At 39.1% G+C, this 20,000-nt stretch overlaps 3 protein-coding genes across 4 annotated transcripts in view; 2 read left to right on the forward strand and 1 right to left on the reverse strand.

Annotated features, from left to right (window-relative positions):
- LOC138000324 (uncharacterized) overlaps positions 1-1,022 on the forward strand; it is a 22,290-nt gene extending 21,268 nt beyond the window's left edge. The window contains exon 8 of the mRNA XM_068846645.1: positions 910-1,022. Coding sequence (XP_068702746.1) covers positions 910-947 — 38 coding nt within the window. The 3' untranslated portion in view covers positions 948-1,022. The remainder of the gene's footprint in view (positions 1-909) is intronic.
- The window catches only part of LOC138000323 (uncharacterized), an 8,187-nt gene extending 3,769 nt beyond the window's left edge, over positions 1-4,418 (reverse strand). The window contains exons 1-5 of the mRNA XM_068846640.1: positions 4,300-4,418; positions 3,510-4,038; positions 2,961-3,091; positions 814-1,011; positions 1-2 (exon numbers count right to left, since the gene is read on the reverse strand). The exon at positions 1-2 is cut by the window's left edge and continues 184 nt beyond it. Coding sequence (XP_068702741.1) covers positions 1-2; positions 814-1,011; positions 2,961-3,091; positions 3,510-4,038; positions 4,300-4,302 — 863 coding nt within the window. The 5' untranslated portion in view covers positions 4,303-4,418. The remainder of the gene's footprint in view (positions 3-813; positions 1,012-2,960; positions 3,092-3,509; positions 4,039-4,299) is intronic.
- Positions 4,419-4,466: 48 nt separating this feature from the next.
- Positions 4,467-8,704, forward strand: LOC138000325 (uncharacterized). Of its 2 annotated transcripts, none has more exons than XM_068846647.1 (4): positions 4,467-4,737; positions 5,126-5,354; positions 6,427-6,556; positions 7,726-8,704. In XM_068846647.1, exons 1-3 carry the CDS (start codon positions 4,621-4,623, stop codon positions 6,525-6,527), a joined length of 447 nt encoding a protein of 148 aa, XP_068702748.1. In that variant the 5' UTR covers positions 4,467-4,620; the 3' UTR covers positions 6,528-6,556; positions 7,726-8,704. The 2 variants fall into 2 exon arrangements, with proteins under 2 accessions (XP_068702748.1, XP_068702747.1); XM_068846646.1 differs by having other exon boundaries at positions 6,427-6,535.
- Positions 8,705-20,000: the final 11,296 nt, after the last annotated feature.

The raw sequence follows: 20,000 nt of genomic DNA on the forward strand, positions 1-20,000 counted from the left end.
ACCTGGAAAACAAAATATGAATATTGAACATTAATGAGAAAACATCTTTGGTCCATCTTGAAAGTTAGAGGAAGAATCCTGAGTGACTTAGGATGTAATACCAAATTCTGCTTGGCTTGTGTTAATTAGTGAAGGTATTACAGAAGGCAGCTCGCAAGGAGAGCATAGCAATAATTGTTATGCTGATAAATTATGTATCAGTGGCTACTGAAGGCTTTTAACAAGTCAACAATAAAGAATGTTCTGCTGGCTTTCAAAAATATTTGTCTGGTTAACAACCAATTTAATTAGCTTCAAGGACCGAGCTTGATGGCTGTTTGAACAAAGTTCAGAACAGACTTGAGTTTACAACACATCATTTTAGCTTCAGAATTTCTAGTTGTAAATTGCTGTAAGTAGATACATTCTTCTCTCTTTTTCTGTGACCTTGTTGTTGCTGCTTTTTGCCAATGAACAGCCTTGATATACTAGACTGATTTGCCAAAATGAAAGTGACTCACATTGAAGGAACTGTCCTTGACATCCCAACCCAAGCCTGCATGCAGCAGAGAATCCGAGTCAAATTTGGCAAATATTGTAGGCTTTATCATGAACTCACAAAGTGACCAGCTCCCAGTTGGCTTGACAGTTCAACTGGTAGATCACTGCAGTGCTAGCATAGAAGTCATATGGGTTCAAATCTCGTTCAACCTTGAATTTTTTAGCCTTCCATTCCACTGCTGTTAAAGGAGTTAAAGTAGCATTCATAACTGCAATGATTATGATCTGTATAATAATGTGATGAGAGTTTTTCTAAATTTGAAAGTAACTTACAAATTCACGTCTGTCATCATCATCCATTGCAACAAAGTTCTGTTGATGTTGGTTTTCGATTTCAAATGAAACTGTGATCTGGTCTTCATTTTCCAGGAAACAAGTGTGAAATTCTTCACTTTGACTGTTATTAACAGCAAAGGGAATTTGCCTGGAATTTCCTCTCTGTATGTTTTGTTGATGAATTTCTTCGTAAGCCTGAGACAGGAAAAAGAACATTTTCATGATAACTGAAAAGGTAAGACTAGTACTGTATCAAGCTATAGACATTTTCTTTTTAAAATTATATTGACTTAAGTTATGATAAGGCATAAAGCATACTTTTCACCTCCCAGTGTAAGATGATATCTTTGAGTTTGTTTCATTACTTTTTATTTACCAGGGGAAAATGCTGAAATAACTGACCTATGCAACAACCCCCATCTTATTAGCCAGCCTTAAAATATTATTTTACTCTGAGATTTGTCTTATACCCAGGGCTCAAAAAAACCCCTGTCCGGTCATTTAATGCTTGGGCAAGCTACTTTCTCCGACCATTTGCTTCCCCGGCAAGCTCATTCATGTACAGAAAAACGAGAGCTATCTAGATTTTAAACACTCAAAAGATGTAAAAATGCCTCTGACAAGTGGGTCATTAAGTTTGCTTGTCTGATGGGCAAGTTGGAACGTTAACTTTTCTCTATAGCCCTGATACTGTGTTGTTATTTAACGTTTTCTGTGGTGGAAAAATATCAAAACCGTTTGTTGTGTATGAAATTTAACAAATTACAAAAATTGCTGCAAAAGATACAAACCCTATTATTTTTATGAATGATTTTATGCATGTGATTGACTATTTCATTTTTAAAATCTGTGGTTCATCTAAACTGTGGTTTTTATAGCCTCAACAAAATGTACAGTGAAGCTACTGTGTACCCTAAGCATACTTGCTTTCTCTATTCATTAATTTCAAATTTGAGGCAAATCTATTTTGTAAAGGAGCTATAATCCGAAGTCTTAACCTAACCAGGCCACACATATGATACATGAAATAAAGATCCCCTTGCTAAAACTGAGAGGTTTCTTAGATAAGGCTAACCGTGCGTATCGATAATAACATCACCTATATTCAACAAGAATTTTAGACTTCATTATTATGTAGTTTGAACTGATTCACAATTTTTTGAACTAGTTCAACTTTCATTTTCCTTTCTTTCGGATTTAGATAATGAACAATAGACAAAGAAAAATCAATAGTGAAGTGGTTTGAAAAATAATGAACCACATCATTTATTTCATTTTTCAGAAATTACCATTTTATAATGCAGTTTCGAAACAAGGAAGACCTGTCTTTGTAAACTATTAAATTTTAAACGATAAAACGTGATAAACTTGTGAAAACTTGACTTGTGAATACTGTAATGGTTAGTCTGACAACGGTTGTTTCGTTGCTGCTAAAAGACTCTTCAGAGACCTTTCTAACGAAAACAACCGTTGCCAGACTAGACATTACAGTATTCACAAGTTAAGTTTTCACTAGTTATTCTCACGATTTCACAATTGTTACAATGTTCTCGTGAATATTTAGCGGTCGGGAATCCTTATGGAATATAAGGTGAGATTGCTTGTACTGAACTGATTGCGAACGGAACTTTGAACCAGATGTTCAACGAGTTTGCTGAATATCAGAAAGGTCTCTGAAGAGTTGCTTGTCGCTTTGCAGCGACAAAACAACCATTGTCATGCTAGCCATTACAGTATTTACAAGTCAAGTTTTCACAAGTTATTCACAATTGTTAAAATATGATAAAGTGATTAAAAATTAAGCACAAATCTATCGCACTGCGTAAACAATATTATGTAGGTACATTGATCATTTACGGATATAGGAAAATCAATTAACTAAAATCTGTCACAAAGCCAGGTGACATCGTTGCGTGCCTCATCGAAAAAGCTGTAATCTCTTTTCCACCGAAGTATATGCGTTGGTTCGAGAGCCAGTGATTGTTGCGAGTGATGTAATCATCACATTTTCCCATTTACATTACGAGAGACAAATCCGTCCATCTTTGATTGCTACATATAAATGTTGCACTTGCTTTAATATAGGTCTGCGCACTCATTGTCTACGGCTAAAATAATAGCATTATTGTGAAACGTGTACACACCTTACAGTCTTCGGCCGGAATCATATATAACGTGAAATGCTTTTCTCTTCTTCCGGGAAAGCTTCTTTCAAATAAAAACATTCTGATCGTCAATCCAATCCATGAAGTTTGTACAAATAAATGGCAACAATCTATAACAAAACAAGGTTTCAAAATCGTTTCTATTTGATAATCTAGGAAAGGTTTAAACCGTCAGAAACAAGCAACAACATTCACACTACTCTGTCTTAAGCTTTTTTGATCGAAGTTCCCAAAGAAAGACCGTCTCCGTTACGTTTCCGTCTTACCACGATCAGATGATATTGTTGTGAAAATGTTGAATATTGCATGGCTTATTATTAATAAAGACGTTCAGAATCGTATTGTTTAGAATATCTTGTAGTTAAAAATAATCTTAATACGTGAATTTTAATTGTTACGTTCGATGTACAACACAGGTTTTACATTGTCGATGTTCCAACACAGGGGCAAGATTGATATAAACAAGTCACTTAAGAAAACTTAGAAACAACCGGCTGAAAATAACTTACACTTCAAGTACACACTTACTTGAAGATGGAGTTTTCTCTTTTTGAGGAGCTTCTGCTTTAAGATCTTCAACCTGTTGCTCGCTGCCACTAAAATTGTATTCTGCGAGTGAAGTGCTATCGGACAAGCCAAGTAGGCAATCGCCAAACGCGCTTCGTGAATCGGGAAGAAAATCACTTTCTGTAAGTACAGATGCGGCAGTGGCCTTATCAATCTCCGAAATCGACGTTCCACGATCGTTGTTGGTCGGCTTACATCGGCAAAACCTGCACGGGTTCTGAACTGTTTCTTCCTGTTTCTCGACACCGAGTCCATTGCAAAGGTGACAGGGCTCTTCTTTGGCAAGGTGGCTGCTTTCTAATTCCGACGGCACACTAACAGAAGACACTGGTGGCTCTTCTGACGATGTGCCTGGCGATTTTTCCTCGTTGGGATTTTCCAGAGTTTGTTCTGGTGCATTTTCGCGTGCACTTGCAATCAGTTCTTCTCTCGCGTCGTGAGATTCGATTCGAGAAACGCCGCCATTCTCGTTGCTACTTTCTTTGTGGTCCTACAAAGTTAAAGCGGTGTGCAAAATTAACAAGGTTGGAACACTACTATTATTTTCAGAATTACTTTCGCACCTAACCTGTCGCTTAAGAGTCGAAAGTCATTATCCGGATGACAATTGCCGTCACTCGAAATTGAAACAAAAGTACATTGTAAAGGGAAAATAAAAACAGGAAAGTGAAACCTTTCCACTATCTATATTTTACGCACGTACAATGTTTCTTTCTTTGGCTAATTACTAAGCAACTGCTCTAAGACCTACCATGCTATTTCAAATCGGTCAAATTGAGTTTAAAAAATTGATTGCACCGTGCTGGCCATGCTAAATCAGCTGCGCTCATTTTATGGTGTTTCGATTTAAATTGTGTCAAATTACCACACCGGTCACGCGCTTGACAGCAGTGTTGTGATTGGTCAGAATAACCCGGATACCGGGGAATACCCTTGGAACCCGACTTTCGAACCTCTTCTTTTTTCTCGGAAAATGAAATACTCCTAAATCATCATCTCTGTTGTGGCAACGAATGATAAATAAGCGTTACAATATGCAAGTTAGCTAATATAACCGCTGCAATAACTTCTTATGCAAATAAACCCCGTTAGTTTCGTTCTCAATCGTTCTGAATTTCTGAGTTACTTCCTGGATCCAAAGAGTAGCGAAATCAGGATGGAAGTCCTTATATTTCTACTCTACTTTTTGGTAAGTTGGCAAACAATTATCTTTAAGGATTTTGTTGATTGGAGGAGAAAGTCCTTGAATCGTAAGATGGAGGCGCCCGCGACACTTCCGAATTGTCGTCTTTTCACAGTGTCGAGTAAACGATCAGACAGATTTCATTTTGGAAACAGCTGTGAAGTTAAAAGTGTGTTTGATTTTGTAGTGCAAGACAAGGATTGCCGATGTTCGATAAATAATCACTCCACAGTTGAGTTTGATGTAAAAGATCATTTAATACTTTGATTTGCGTAAATGTACGACGCAAGCATTAGATTTTCGTAGGCATGCACGTAAAGTAATAAATTCCCTCTTGCTGTGATCGTGCCCGCGATGTTTCAACCTATTATAACGGAATGAGAATTGCCTTTAGGTAAAAGAAGTATCCTCGGCCATTGTTTGTGAAGAAAGTCATAATGGCAATGGATTGCTGGGTTTCCTAGGACTTGATAACTTATCAGCTCAAGTCTACGCTTTCGGTTTCGTTATTATGTCCTTGGTCTGTTATAACTTAATCAACAATGGTCGAAATCCTTCTGGAAGAGAAGAAATTAAGCCAAAATTCAAAAAGTCTGAACCTCGAGCTCCTGATGCAGGATTTGGTGAGTAGAAATAATAGGGGAAACTTTGTTTACATTTTAGTTGTGGGTGCTTCATTAGCAGAAGGCTATAGTTTACTAATCAGTCAGCCGAAAATAAAGTACTGACTATTGATGCATAACGAGCTATCTCTGAAAATTTGAACCCGATATACCAGATAATCTCTGAACAACGACGCTTCGAAAATTCAACGCTTTACAAAGAATTTATGGGATCATAGGCGGCTTTGACACTCTAGAATTTAGAAGGTTTTGATGGCTAATAACTGGCTCCTTATCCAAGCTAAAAGGCTTAAAACTAGAGATTTAACTACGTTTAACAAGTTCTTTTCCCTTTTAAAGTCAATTTCTGAATAGCATCATGCCTTCTGAAAGCAAACTCGTATGTTAATGAAACAAAATGGTAACATAGACGTCAGCAAGGATTCTCTTTTACCACCCGTGGACTGAATGAGGGAGCAGGGTTGGCGATCGCGTTCGATTTCCGGTCCCAGCGCAGGATGTGGGTAAATCAAATGGCCTGTGGCACTCTATTGCGCATGTGCGGTTGTATGATTTTTGACCCGTTCTTTTTTTCAAAGCCAGTAATCGATGATGGAAATCCTGTTTAATCGACACTGTGAGACGTGCCAAAGTTGTAATAACATTTCTAAACTTCAATTTGGTTATATACGAAGACTTTGACGGCATATTGTGTTAGTTTTTGGGATCTGTGTAGATAAAATTCATGTCCACGAAAGCCGAATCAGGCGAAGCGGCTCGGATCGAAAGGTTCTTACACCTCGTAGCCGCTTTGCATCCAAAGAAAGAAGAAAACAAGGAATAGGAGATGGGAGGAAGCACATCGAAAGCTTTACATAGCGAAAGATGTCTTTGAAAGCTGGAAAAAAATAAAGTGTATGTGCGTCGATTCCACTGACACGGCCTTCGCACAACATCTTTTGTCCTTGGAGGTGAGACTAAGAATGGGGTTAGCATTTACATTGATTGTTGGTTTCCCGTTAGCACTATAATCCTTTGTCGTCAGCTTAGTGAATGTACTATTATTTTGCTATTCGTGTTTTTTATCCGACAGTTCAGTTGCCATGGAATGATGGCTTTCAGTGTGGGGACGCACAAGGAGCAATTGGCATCAGCTGTGAAAAGTGGCAGGAAGAGTCTGGATTTCGCTGTTGAAGCCCACCGTAAATGAGAATTTTTGTCTGGTAAAAAAGAAGGGCTGACTTTTTGTTTCTTTTTTTGTTCTATTTTTTCTAATTAGAATAGGGGCGAGTATGATAGTAAAAAAAATAATGGTGTAGCTGTGAATCACACCCTCTGAGATCTGCTCAGTTTATTTCACATCATTTGAAAGCCAATTTACCAGTACATTCATTTGCCAGTCATTTAGCTACCTTTCTACACAGAGTACCGGTAACCATAATCAAGTATTTTGAAATACACTATGCAACTAATACACTATCAAGCAATTGACTACACTATGCAAGACGTATCATGTTGATGATAAATTTTACAAATAATAATAATAGTAGTAATAATAATAATAATAATAACAACAACAACAACAATAATAGCTATAATTCTAAGGAGGAAGCTGTTGCAAAGCTGAAGGAGAAGAAATGACACAAAGGACCTTTGGCCATTGGCTATGGCTCGCTCCTTTGCTCCGTCGGCATAACATGCACCAGAGCTAAAGCGTTTCATTTACAAAATAATAATAATAATAATAATAGTAATGATAATAATAATAATAATAATAATAATAATAATAATAATAATAATAATAATAATAAACAAACAGTAAGTTGTGTTCATTTTAGTCAAACAGAAACCACCTGGTAAAACTACTTGTGTAAGCACGGATCACTTTTGGCATACTGGTCCTTTGGAATGTGCAAACAGTATGTCTCTGATGTACACAAGTCAATGAGAATTTCTTTCACTTAAGTTTTATACATCATTATCAACAATGATGAGCACAGCAGTATGATGATAGTTATTAATACTGTAACTGAAGAAATAATTATGTTGTCATGAAGTACGTGTATGTTCATTGTTGAAAATTAAAGGAGACTGCAGGTTGACACTAGTAGTTCAGTAACTCATGGGTTGTTGACCTGGGTTGTTTAGTTGATGTTTGCTATTTGTACTAACTGGCCGAACTGTTTGGCTTACAAAAGCAATTATGGTATAGAGGGTTACTTCAAATGAACAATCACAGACCCTGGGTAGTCAATCACTGTCCAGGCAAGGTTCATCTGCTGAATGTAGCAGTAGTGGAATAGTGTAACTCGTGATTATTGTTGATAGCAATAATTATTAATAATAAATTTCCTGTCTTTTCATATTAACTGGCCCATAACCTTTTTTCTAGGGAACAAGTTTACAGAGCAAGGAAAAAGTTGACTACCGTTGCTTGGAATTACTGGTATCATAATGGCTTTTCATTTTTCACCACTGAGGATCATGCTGACACCATCATTGCAAGAAAATATAACCAGAGAACAAAATCTTGGGATGTGAGCATATTAAAGGTGTCCAAAGATTGTGGATATATTTGGATGCTGATGGCCAAAATTTTTAAACTTCGTATTGATGACGACGATGATTCAATCACTTGTGAAATCTGTCTGGAACTTGACAATCCCAGAATCATTTCTCCAACAATTGTTGAAAGTGAACCTCTTCCAGCTCATGAGCTCCTGGCAAGATGCAGAAACAGATTTTCACAAATAAGCAGCTCATAGAGATTTAAATGCAAAACTTTCAGCTACAGTAAAACTAGGAAAAATATAACTGCCCTCACAATAATATATTGTTGCAGTGATGAAATTACTAACAGTCAGGAGTCAATGGAATGGCTCAAATCAAGCTTATAAGCCTTGCTTTTTTGCTTCAGTTTTGGTAGTAACTTGAAGTAATAATTATGTTAACTGTTTTTCTCTTCAAGTTTTGTGAGTTCATTGTGACATGTAGCACTAAGCCAGCTGGAAACCAGGCCAAGATATACAGTGTATGACTTGACAGTTTTTAACCCAAGATAAGGGCTGACCATACATGACACATTGTAGCTTTGAAATTGTTGTTGGAGTTTTGTCTTATGGTATTATATTGTATAACTTTAGAATTTTGTCTACTGGTGTGATTTCTTACTGTGCAGCTTTGTACATGGCAATTTTATTGCATAGCTTTTGTGAACTGAAATTATTTAAACTACAGTGAAAAAACATAATTTAAAATACAAAAAATGGAAATGGCAAGTCAGTGCTATGATATTGGGAAATTGACAGTTATTGTAAAAAGTGGTATTGAGAGTGACATGTGAATACAGATGACAGACAAGCAAAATCAAATTTTATTATTCATATAAATTAATTATTTATATGATTATTTGAAGATGTGAAAGCAATAATAATAATTATTATTAATAATAATAATTATTATTATTATTCTAAGAAAATTTCCACTCTTGCAAAACTTTAAGTCAGTCTAAACCAGAAGAAATGGTGTCACAAATAAAATTTATCTAAAATTGCCTTTAAAAATAGTTTTTATCCTAAACCAAAGTTTTACAACAAGGCAACTAAAACAAGTCAGTTATTGGGGGTAATGGTATGCTGAAAATTAAAAGAGGTGTTCCTGAGATTTCCTGATATTTTTATTTGGGATTGGAGGTTCCCTTTAATGAAAAACCAGACACTTTCAGCGGTTTTGTGTCTGCTATTACTTCCCAACATTTAGACAGTTCGGAAACCCATCTAAACACCTGTTGCTGAGGGAGTAGTGTCTTCTAGTACAAAGTACATGCACACAACAGAGAGGGAACAACTTTCCTCTTCCTTCTTCCAAGGGCAGTCACCTTGTGTATTTAGGATGTATAAATATTCTGTGTCCAAACAGAGTTTTCAAAAGTGCCTTGTTTTTGAAATAAAGTTGCATCCCCACAACCTTTGTTTTCGATGCCCTGGGGCATACACCTGTACTACGACAGTTACCTTATTTGCACCATTAAGAAACTGGCTTTTGGTCAATAGACCACTTTCATAAATGGCAGCATTTTTACAGTTTTTTGCATTTATGTTAATTACACCTATTTCCCTCATTTTGAATATTCTTTTAAAAGTTGCTCGTCGTAGCAAGACTAGAAAGGCTTGTCAGCTAAAACAGAAGAACATTTATTTGGCCAGCATTATGAAATAGATCTATAGAAATGTAGGTTGTCCACTTGACTATGGTACATGGGCAAGTGAAGTGCTGGCATCTTCAAGGTCAAAGGCATTTTCATCTTGTTCCATAAGAAGGCAATCAGCGTAATCCATGCTTTCCCACTCCCTTCTGTAGTTTTGATGACTGTAGTGTCTTTATGGCCAGTTTCCATGTCATATTGGGAAAGACTGTGTTTATTAATGTGGTACATTGCAATTCCGTGAAAGAAGCCCTGCCCTCAAAGATTATTGATTTTATGAAGTTATGATGTACATACATGGAAGAGAACTCCCCAAGACTTCCATACATTTTTTACTAGTCACAACTGCCTAGGAACGTTTTTTTTGGAAGAAATCGTGAAACGTGATATGCTTATAAGCTGAACAGAGAAATTGATTGGTGATTTGGCAGAACAAGTTAAACAAGTAAAGCAACCAAAATATATTTGAATGCATGGAGATTTCTAATCAGTATGGCGTGTATTCCTCACTGATTGTGTGATGAAGTAAATGTACATTCTGAATGTTTGATTTCTTCTGATTCTTTTCTTCCTCGCTCATCAAATGTTCTTGATTTCCCTAAAGCCCTGGCCAAACAAACGCAAGTCATCGCAAGTCGGACGCAAGTTTTGTTACTTGCGCTAACTTGCATACCGTTTGGCCACCCACTTGCATTCACTTGCGAAGACTTGCGACGACTTGCGTTTGATTTGAGACCATCTTCAAATTTTGAACGCAAGTCCGCCCAACTTGCGTCTCGTTTGGCCACTCAACGAAAGTGGTTGCAAGTTTTCGCAAGTCATTCGAACTTTTTTGGAAACCTTTTAGCCAATCTGATGCCGCTGTTTGAGCAGGAATCTCAAACAAAAATTCTGCTACTTTTGCAAAGGACTTGCGCTCAAATTGCGTCGCGTTTGGCCACCCTATCGCAAGTGAACGCAAGTCTTCGCAAGTGAGAACTTGCGTCGACTTGCGATGACTTGCGTTTCGTTTGGCCGGGCTTAAGGCACATTTGCGACAGCTGTTTTTTACTAGACTATTCACAGTCCCTATTTTTCCGTTTGATCGTCGGGATCGAGCACAAGAAACTTTCGCCATCTTTGTTTTTTAAAAGCGAGCGCGCACTGGGGAGGAGCGATATAACTACCCGAGTTGGGTGGGGGGAGTGGAGGGGTTTTGGCGGGAAAAAACCCCAAACCCCTCCACTCCCTCCACCCACTCGTAGTTATATCGCTCTCCCAGTTCGCGCTCGGCTTTTAAAAACAAAGATTGGCGAAAGTTTGTGCTCGATCCTCGACGATCAAACGGAAAAAAAAAAAAAAAAAAAAAAAAAAAAAAAAAGAAGGGGGGACTGTTGACCAGTCTAGTTTTTTTTACTAGCACTTTCAACAGCCTGAGGCTCCGAGTACTAACTACCGGTAACAGGTCTTGATAAAACAACCTCAGCGTTTCTATTCGGCCGGCCGGAAACCGGGGGGGGCAATCGCTGTGAAAAAAGAGATGTTTGAACATAGTAGTTTAGTTGCCTACCTTAGTTTCTGCATGGTTGTGCAAGATAAGTTGTGCAAGATAGATTTTCCTACTACATCCCTGCCACTCACAACCCGTTCAACTGCAGAACACTCGAGGCTATGAGCATGACAAGTGAAGGATTCCAATCCACTGAAAAAAAGGCCTGGAAATTTTCACAAATGATTCGCATTTTTGCCGCGAAACAATTTCATCGCACGTTCCTTACGTTTTCTCTCGTAAGGGGCTGCGGAACAACATTGCTTGGTGCTTCGCCATTTTACATTCCAAGATATATCTCGTCTCTGCGGGAGTCGTGTGCAGATTTCTATTGGTTGAAAAGTGGTGTGGTTTGTCAATCAAGCCCACCGTCATGCTCTTTATCGTGACACAGGCCCTTTAATTAACGGTTTTAAACTCTGCTCCGAGTTTTTTTCTCCGAGTATTGAGAAACCACTGAGTTAGAATAAGATAATTTTTATTGCTTTTAAGACAAGCACGGCAGCCTCTGTCGTTTTCCGTTTCGCTTAAGAAATTCGTGCGAGTGAAGTTCGTAAATATTCAAAATCGACTTTATATCTCCGTGCCATTAACAACATCAACAGCACGATTTCGTTATTGGCACAGTGCAAGAAGGCAATCAAGGCAAGAGTTCGTATGAGGAAGTCTCGCAAAAAAGGAATAACATAAACTAAAGGGGGCATTCGGCAGGGAAAGAAAGAATTGGATTCACTAAAAATGACATCGTCCTTTTTCATGCTCGACCACCCTAAAATGAAAGTGAAAATGATTTTAGAATACGATTGACTTGCTATTCGATATGCCTCACTATCGGCAGTTTTGCAAGAAAATCAAACTTTGACGTTTATCAGTTATCTTGAGACAATCCTTTCTTGTAGGAGGCGAGCGGTGTCTAATTTATACCCAAAACGAAACGCCCCATATCGCAAAACCGAATTTCACCCAAATTACAATTATTATGGAGGTTTTCCTTACATTGATAATGATAACGTAATGATATTTTTTGGTGTCGCCTTCCTACAGCGCTGTTATTAATTGAACATAACTTACCAACTAGCAAAAATCAAAACAACCGTAGAACGAAGTATTTCGCGAAACGATAATTTCCCTATTTTTTGTAATGGGATGCTAGAGGATAGATATTACTACGAATGTGACTAAAACACTAACAGTGTCGTCCGTAAATTAGTATAATTAATCCCGTTCTAAGGGAAGGTAACGTTTTAAATTGGGGGGGGGGGTGGGGGCCGGGGCTTCGGCAGGTGTAGGGTCCTTAGTAATTTTTTACAAATTGGGGATGGGTCAAACCTGTTTTTAAATCTCAACCCGGGGAGGGTAATAGTTTTTTTGGCAATGAAAAAATTACTCCATGTCGCTTCTATTGTGTATATACAAGCAAAGCTACCAGTCGAGATTAATCTAAATTATTTACAGGTGTCGAAAATTTTACTTATCAAAAAACTAAGCCTTACTCCCAACTAACATAATTGTCCTCTCTCGACCCTTGCCCCTCTTTGGCTCATATTTTGATGTTTCCTGGGGGGGGGGGAGTGGGGGGGTTCTGGTCTGCAATCCGTTTCCGGTGAAGGATTCGTCACTTGAGCTACTCGAACTTGAACCGACAACGCGATCCACTACATCACTTTGCGAGTCAGTTTCGACCTCGGAAAAAAAAGTTTTGGGGACTGAGGTCCACTTGTTGCCTCACATTTCTTAGCGGTGGCTGCCGAGGTTGTTGACGGCTCCATTGAATTGTACCGCAAACTTCCAATGTGAGCTTTGATCATTGCGACCTTGTTCAGCTTTCTTTCCCTTTAAAGGTGATGTTGTGATGGTAAGAAATTACAAGGATAGCTCGTCCACCCTCTATGACTACAGCTTTTACGGAGTTGTACAGTCCAGCCCAGTCAATGTCATTGTACTTCCGGTTCAACCGTTCCATTCGCTCCCCTTTCAGTCTCTTCTTTCTTCTTCTCCTTGCGCATTTTTTATCTGGGCAAGGTGCTCAACATACTCGGACTGCTGCCACAAGCTTTCGTGACAATTAATTTATCTTGAAAACTTTCTAATAGCCTCGCTGTCCCCACTGACTAGTTTCTCAAACTTCTTTGTCAGGACAAGTGGTCCAGAAGAATAGTTAGCATTTTGGCAGAATACTATTTGAGAATTTTAGTATATTCGCCCTTTGGGTCTTCATCTTTCCACTTCTCTGGACTTGTTGCTTTCGATTCACTTGTTCCCGTAGCCGAGGTGCGCATCTGAGTCAGAGGAGTAGCGGGCATCCTTTTGAGAATGGCGAGTCCGGCAAAACAGCCACAATAGCCACAAGTGTCTCCATCAGACCTCATGAAATCCCTCCTCGCATTCCCACAAGCACATTTCCCTCTTTCTATGTCCTCGGACATCCCCGCCCATTTTCAAGTTTTTCACCGTACAATACACGCCACGCGATTGACTACTTTGCGCGCAGATGAACGCGGTTATATGAGGAACACTTCCAGTTTTATTGTTTCAACGGGGTCAGATTACTTTTGTTGGGTATTTTTTTGCAGGGTCATGCATTAATCCATTCCAGGAAGTGGGAGGGCTATACGACTTTTTTTTCGCAAAAAAATTCTAAAAAATACCCCGGCCCACCCCCCCCCCCCCCCCCAAATAAAAAAACGTACCTTCCTAACAAACCTAAAGCGTTTATTCGCATCATCAGGTTGCTTGCTTGTTCTGTTCGGAAAGTTATTGTAAGCCAGTGACTGCAGCTAAAGTCATTGATCGTTGTTTCCGATGCAGAGGAGAGGGTGTAGATTCAGAAGATCCAGACTGGATTGCCCTGGTCATGTGGTGGTTCGAGCGAACAGGAGTCCGGAAATCTTGGCTACCGACTTTCGAACCGATTGCCAGATGAAAGTTCTGAGTGATTTAAATCTGTCAAGCACAAAGTCCTTCGGGATCGGAAATTTTAGGGGAGACGAGTTGCTTCTCAGTCCGGAAATAAAGCTAGGAAGCGTCAAATTCCGGGTTTCAGTGGACAGGCTTGAGGTTCTAATACCCCATGGTTGCAAATATCTTGTCGTGCCCAAAATGGAGTATCTTCCTCAAAGAGCTTCGAAATAACGAATGGAAAGCGACGAATCAGACTGAGGAAAATGGGATACGAAAGTTTCTTTCTGAAAGTAACCACGTAAGGTTTCTCACGGACCATCTCTCAAAATACGTAATTGTTGGCAAATATGATAGGAGTTCGCCGTCGATGTTTAAACGAATGAAAATCGCTGCATTTTGTAGCGAGACCAAAGGTGGAGAGGAAATTCGAATGAGGATTCACTTCTTTGATGACTGTGAATGGTCTTATGAGGTACTTTTCGTTTTCTATTCAGTGTTTGTTTGTTAATGTTGTGTTATTTGTCTCTGTTTTGAAATGGCCGAGGCTTGTCACAATACACCTTCTTCAACTAGTTTACCTAAATGGTAGAAATGCTGCAAATTCTTGCGATTTTGGCGCTCGTTTTGTTGAAACTCAAGCACGCTTCCAACAGACCTGTCTATTTTAGTGATTTATGCACGCGCTGCGGGGCCTATTGGCACCACGGACACTCTTACACTCCTACAACCAGGTGACATAGACCGAATGCATAAATGGCGGCCAAAAAAGTATTATTTTGTTTATGTGCTAATTAGACTCACTAGCCTCGTTTGCATGTACAAAATACAAAAGAAATGTTGCTTGAGAGCGAGGCTAGTGAGTCTAATTAGCACATAAACAAAATAATATTTTTTTGGCCGCCATTTATGCATTCGGTCTATAGGGTGCGTTCGATTGACCCTATTCCGGAATAAGAATACGTGGAGTGATGATTTAAAACGTTGTATCTGGCGTTTTGAAGCAGCAAAGATAATAGGATATGTTTAAAATAGTATTTTAACAGGTGTTTTACAATTTTAATGTGGATCTCCGTAAAAATGAAGGATTTCAAGCTTCCATCCCATGTATTCCTACTCCAGAATACGGTCAATCGAACGCACCCATAGTGTGCAGTGCAGTGCAGTGCACTACCACAAGAATCTATAGTTTGAGGATACGAGAAGCGAAATGAAAAACAGAGCACTTCTTTGTAAGAGTATCATACCGAGTATCTTAATTCCTTCATTCACGAATAACCACAATTCCTTGCGCCTTTGACCACAGTCCCTTGCGTTTCAAAGAAAAATGTGCTCCTCTCCTGATTAGAGATTGGACTGCGGCAGTAAAAATCATGCCATTTATTCCGTTGTTTGCTTGCAAATTAGCCTTTTTGCCTCGTTCTTAAGCTTAAAATTCAAAAGAATATTTAACCTTGAACGAGGCAACAAGTGCTAATTTGCAAGCGGACAAAAGAATTCTAAAATGATACATTTTTTGGAATAAGGTGTATTTTATCTCTGTAACACTCACCTTGTTTTTGGGAAGGTCTGTGACCCCGGTACCTTCATATACGCACTAAAATTATGTAATTTATTTCATTTATCCAGTCCTTTCACGGGGGCACATGAGTCCAACAAATTGGCCTTCATCCATCTGAGTGGCTCAGAGTATCGCACCTGTATCGCAGAAGTTATGGTTCGAATCCCGTGAGAGCCACCAGAAGTTTTCAGGTGTCTATAAGGGACAAATGCTTTAATTGTCCAGATACGTGCGACGATCATTTCTCTCTTTCGTCGACACCTCGCACTTCAACTATATACTGTACGTTTATTTCATATGCGTGATTTTGTTAATGGAGCTTACATTCTATTAGTTTCATGGAGAATAAAAGTTCATGAAAGTATATGAAGGCCTTCCCATTCCTATAACGGATTTTTCTCGACTCTGAAAATAGAGTGTCAGCATCTTTATTAGAAAACGGCGAAAATATGAACTTGGTCCATTTATACTACATTCGATGTTTTTAGACGTTCAATAACATAGTTACAGAAAAGCAAAGACCAGGAGGAATGGCTGTTGCTATGTCTCTTGAATGAAACCTTAAAAATCTTTGTATTTCTGCAGAGGTTGACGAGAAAGGAACAAGCGAAAGAAGGGAGACTGGTGTCATCGATTGAATCACTGAATTTCTCGGTAACATGTGAAGAGAATGTGGCTATTGTCGTCAAAGATGTTGAAGGCTGGAAGCTCGACCAGACAGCTTCGGAGTTGGTAATATAATTATTAATTTCTTTGAAGAAATAATGTACGGGGCCATGATCAAAATGATTTCAGTTTAATTAGAATTAGGTCGAGAGAAATCATCAGGGGATTACATCTAAGTTAAGTTAGTACGCGCACGAGATAGGATATAGATCAATAGAACGCGTCGTATTCTGCAATGCATCCTGCTCAATCTAAAAGCTGGTATTTTTGGCTTGATCCAAATACTATATAGGGATGTAATAAAATATTTAGAGATGAAATAAACATCCAACTAATCTCGTTTTTTCAGAGAAAACTGGAAAATGCATCTCCTTTTTTCCCCCCTTTAAATTTATGTTTGCACGCGGGATATAAGTTGAACTAGAAAACAAACTGATGCATGGTAACTTACATTGCAATCGTAGAATATAGTTTTACAGTTGTACAGGCAGCTTGATGTCGGTTTGCCGAGGTAAGGATTAAATTTCATTAAATTATTTTCAAAGTGTAGGAGGATTGAAATTGGAATTTGGAATTTGTTTGTTTACCCATGGAACACCTTAAGAGCGCACAGGAAATCGAGTGCTCTCACCACTGCGCCATCCCTGCACCCCCCAAGAGGTTTGCCAAGTAGTTTTTCCTCGGGTGCGGTGCATGGCCCCAAAAGGGGTCTGCCTTGGATCGTTCGTCACGGTTGGTTGGACTGTGCAAAGGGGTTTCGGCATTCAATTGTGTCGACCTTTCATGTAAGCGTGAATGAACCTAGTTAGATGGTCTAATCACCCTCGAGTTTCCTATAGCCCAATGCATGGAACTACTACATGTAGTAATTGGAAGGTCATAAGTGAACATGTGGATATCTATTATTTTCGTTGAAGACTCTGAACAATGGACACATACAGGCAAGGAGCGGATAGTTTAAGCCGATCTTTTTGTGTGTATTTCCTCCAACTTTATAAACTCTTTCGTTCTCAATATTTTTGTTAATTAATTTTTTAAAAGTACTTACTCATAACTTCTGCAACTGTTTTTTTAGAGCGTCAGTCATGAGTTGCTGAAGAACTCGTTCAATGACTTTCCCCAGCTTGAGTTGGTGTTTCGCTCTTCTGGTAACTCTACCCGAGCTGGTTTTTTTGGCGTGCTGGTTTTCACACCAGTCATCCATGGCGAAACTGTGCTATATGCCCGTGTTCCCGTTAAAAAGGTAATTATGAATGATCGATTACCTTTCATCTTTTCGCAAAGCCTGCCATTAAAAATCTATAAGTCTCAGTGGCCCTTACAGGAGTGAAAGGGTTAATTAATTAATGGGGATATAGTTTTTGAGTGAACCTAGCTGTTGTTAACCCTTTCACTCCTGTGGGGTTCCCCATTGAAGAGTATAATTGTCTGGCGTTAGACAGAGTAAAATCTACACGTCTCAGTGGTCCTTACAGGAGTGAAAGGGTTAAATAATGGGGATATAGTTTTTGAGTGAACCTAGCTGTTGTTAAGTGCCGTTAGACAGAGTAAAATCTATAAGCTTTGCATTTTTGGCGGTGAAAGGGTTAAATAAGATTTGTCTTGCACAAGCGACCATTCTCACATCCCATGAGTAATAATGGGTAATAATTTCTCATGCAAGACTTTTGACCAGCTGGAAAGGTCTGGTTTCACGGTGAAATCGATTTAAAAATACCTTGGTCAATAAAAATACAATGAAAGTTGTGTTCACTCCAAGTCATGCGCTCCTGTTGAGCCACATGCCAATTTTTTGCAAAGGGGAAAAACCGGAGAACCTAAAGATGAACCCCTCGGAGTATGGGCCTGTTTCTTAAAAGTCTCGCAAAATTTTCGGTTCCACTTACTCCAAATGACGCGCTCTTTGAACATGTTTCTCAACACCAAAAAACAAACCAAGAAAACATGACCGCTGATCACGTGACAGAAAACCAGCAAAGATGTTATGACGATGGTAATTATTGTTACTTGTGTAATAATTGATATATTTCGTAAGGCCCGTTCAAACGTCGCATTTCATATGTGCCGAATCTAATCAAATATAAGGAAAACAAGATATTTTTCTCATTTGCATTAGATTCGGCACATGTGACATTCGACGTTTAAAAGGGCTTAAGTTGTTAAATGCCAGGCGGATGAAAAAGAGTCGAGTTTCTGCCCAAAAACGTCTCACCACCTCTCCCAACTGGAGATCTCGAGTTGTTCAAACGACATTCGACACATTGAATATATTCGGAAAAAAATGGCGGCATGAAATACGCATACGCAACGGTCGATGGGTAAACGTACAAGTGCGCGTGTGAGATTTAAAATTAACCCGGATTCGACCCAGGTTTGCGTTCACATGACGCTTCTTCAAAAGTAATACAGGTTCGACCTGGGTCAAACCTACCTCTGGATATGGGTTGGATTTAACCCGGGTCGAACCCGGGTTAGCAGCGTTCACACGACGATAACTAACCCGGATCGAACCTAGGTTAGTTTACGCGGTGAGGATAGGGCTTTTCTGGATCTGTGTAATATTTGTGCATTCAATTGCAGATGTTTGTGGAAAGGATGAAGCAAAGATGGGTCAACCAGTGCGAGACAAGGAAACGTTCAAAGGATGACAAAGAAAAATGAAATTGTTGCCAGCGAAGAGCAGGCAGATTGTACAATGCGTAGTGACCATGGAAATATTGTTTTCATAACTTGAATTTTAGTGAGGCAACAGACCTTATTCGCTTGTACATTTGGTTTTCCCAACACAGACTACGTGAAAATACTCAGGAGATTTGATCCTCTGTCTTGTTCCTTAAAAAGAGTGCATGCAAGCATGAAAATATCTGCAGCATGCACACATTTTTTAATGCACAAAAGGCATAGGAGTGTACATTAACGCTTAAATGCTGACGTTTAAAACCAAGTATCACATCTACCAACTCTCGGCTCCATCTCGAGGTTATAAATGTGATACAGATCTGCCACTCATATTGTATATATCGCTTACGATTCGGCTGTGGGCTTCGGCTTAGGCTATAAATTAACCGGAAAAAAACGAGAATCCGTAACTTTTTGTACGGACCAAGAAAACAACGTCAGTGAGATATTTGTTATGTCTCTGTGCTAATCGGAAACTACCGGTAGTTGAAGTCAAGCTGAACGTTCAACTGCCACAACATTCTCGTCATCAGAACCTCGGATCGACGCAAGGCTCTGGGAAACACTGTCTAGGAGAACATGCGCCGTAGGAATCTTATGGTCAAAAATTGGCGTTTTGAACCTTACGGCGCCTGCTCACTCTTAGTGCTTCACGAAAACCAGTGAGAAGACACTTTGTTTCAGGGTTTTCTAGAGTCCTTCTCTCCCTCAGTCAAGAGAAGAGCTCTGGGGTCGAGATTGCTGACACAATCGATTAGCATGCGCAAAAATCTGAAAAACGAACAAATATTATAAGCGTTTTGAAGTAGTTGGTTGTAAGATTCAACTGTTTCACAAGTTTATTTCATATAAACATGAAAACCTGCTAGAAATGTACGTTGCATCAAAATTTCATAGGTTTCTTTATTTCCACACACACCAAATCGCCGACTTGGTGCTGCTCATGAGTGAACTTGCTTTTTTACCAGGAATGACACACTGGACTTTTTATTTTTCGCAGGTACATAGATGACGGGTTCATGCTCACAGACACTGCATCACTCAACAAACTCATCACCTCACTCTCATCCGCTTACCCTACACAAATCCCCATCACTTTCCTCTAATTGTCATTCAACTCATTACCTCCTC

Source organism: Montipora foliosa, chromosome 4, assembly GCF_036669935.1.
Source record: "Montipora foliosa isolate CH-2021 chromosome 4, ASM3666993v2, whole genome shotgun sequence".
In the NCBI taxonomy this organism is placed as follows: domain Eukaryota; kingdom Metazoa; phylum Cnidaria; class Anthozoa; order Scleractinia; family Acroporidae; genus Montipora; species Montipora foliosa.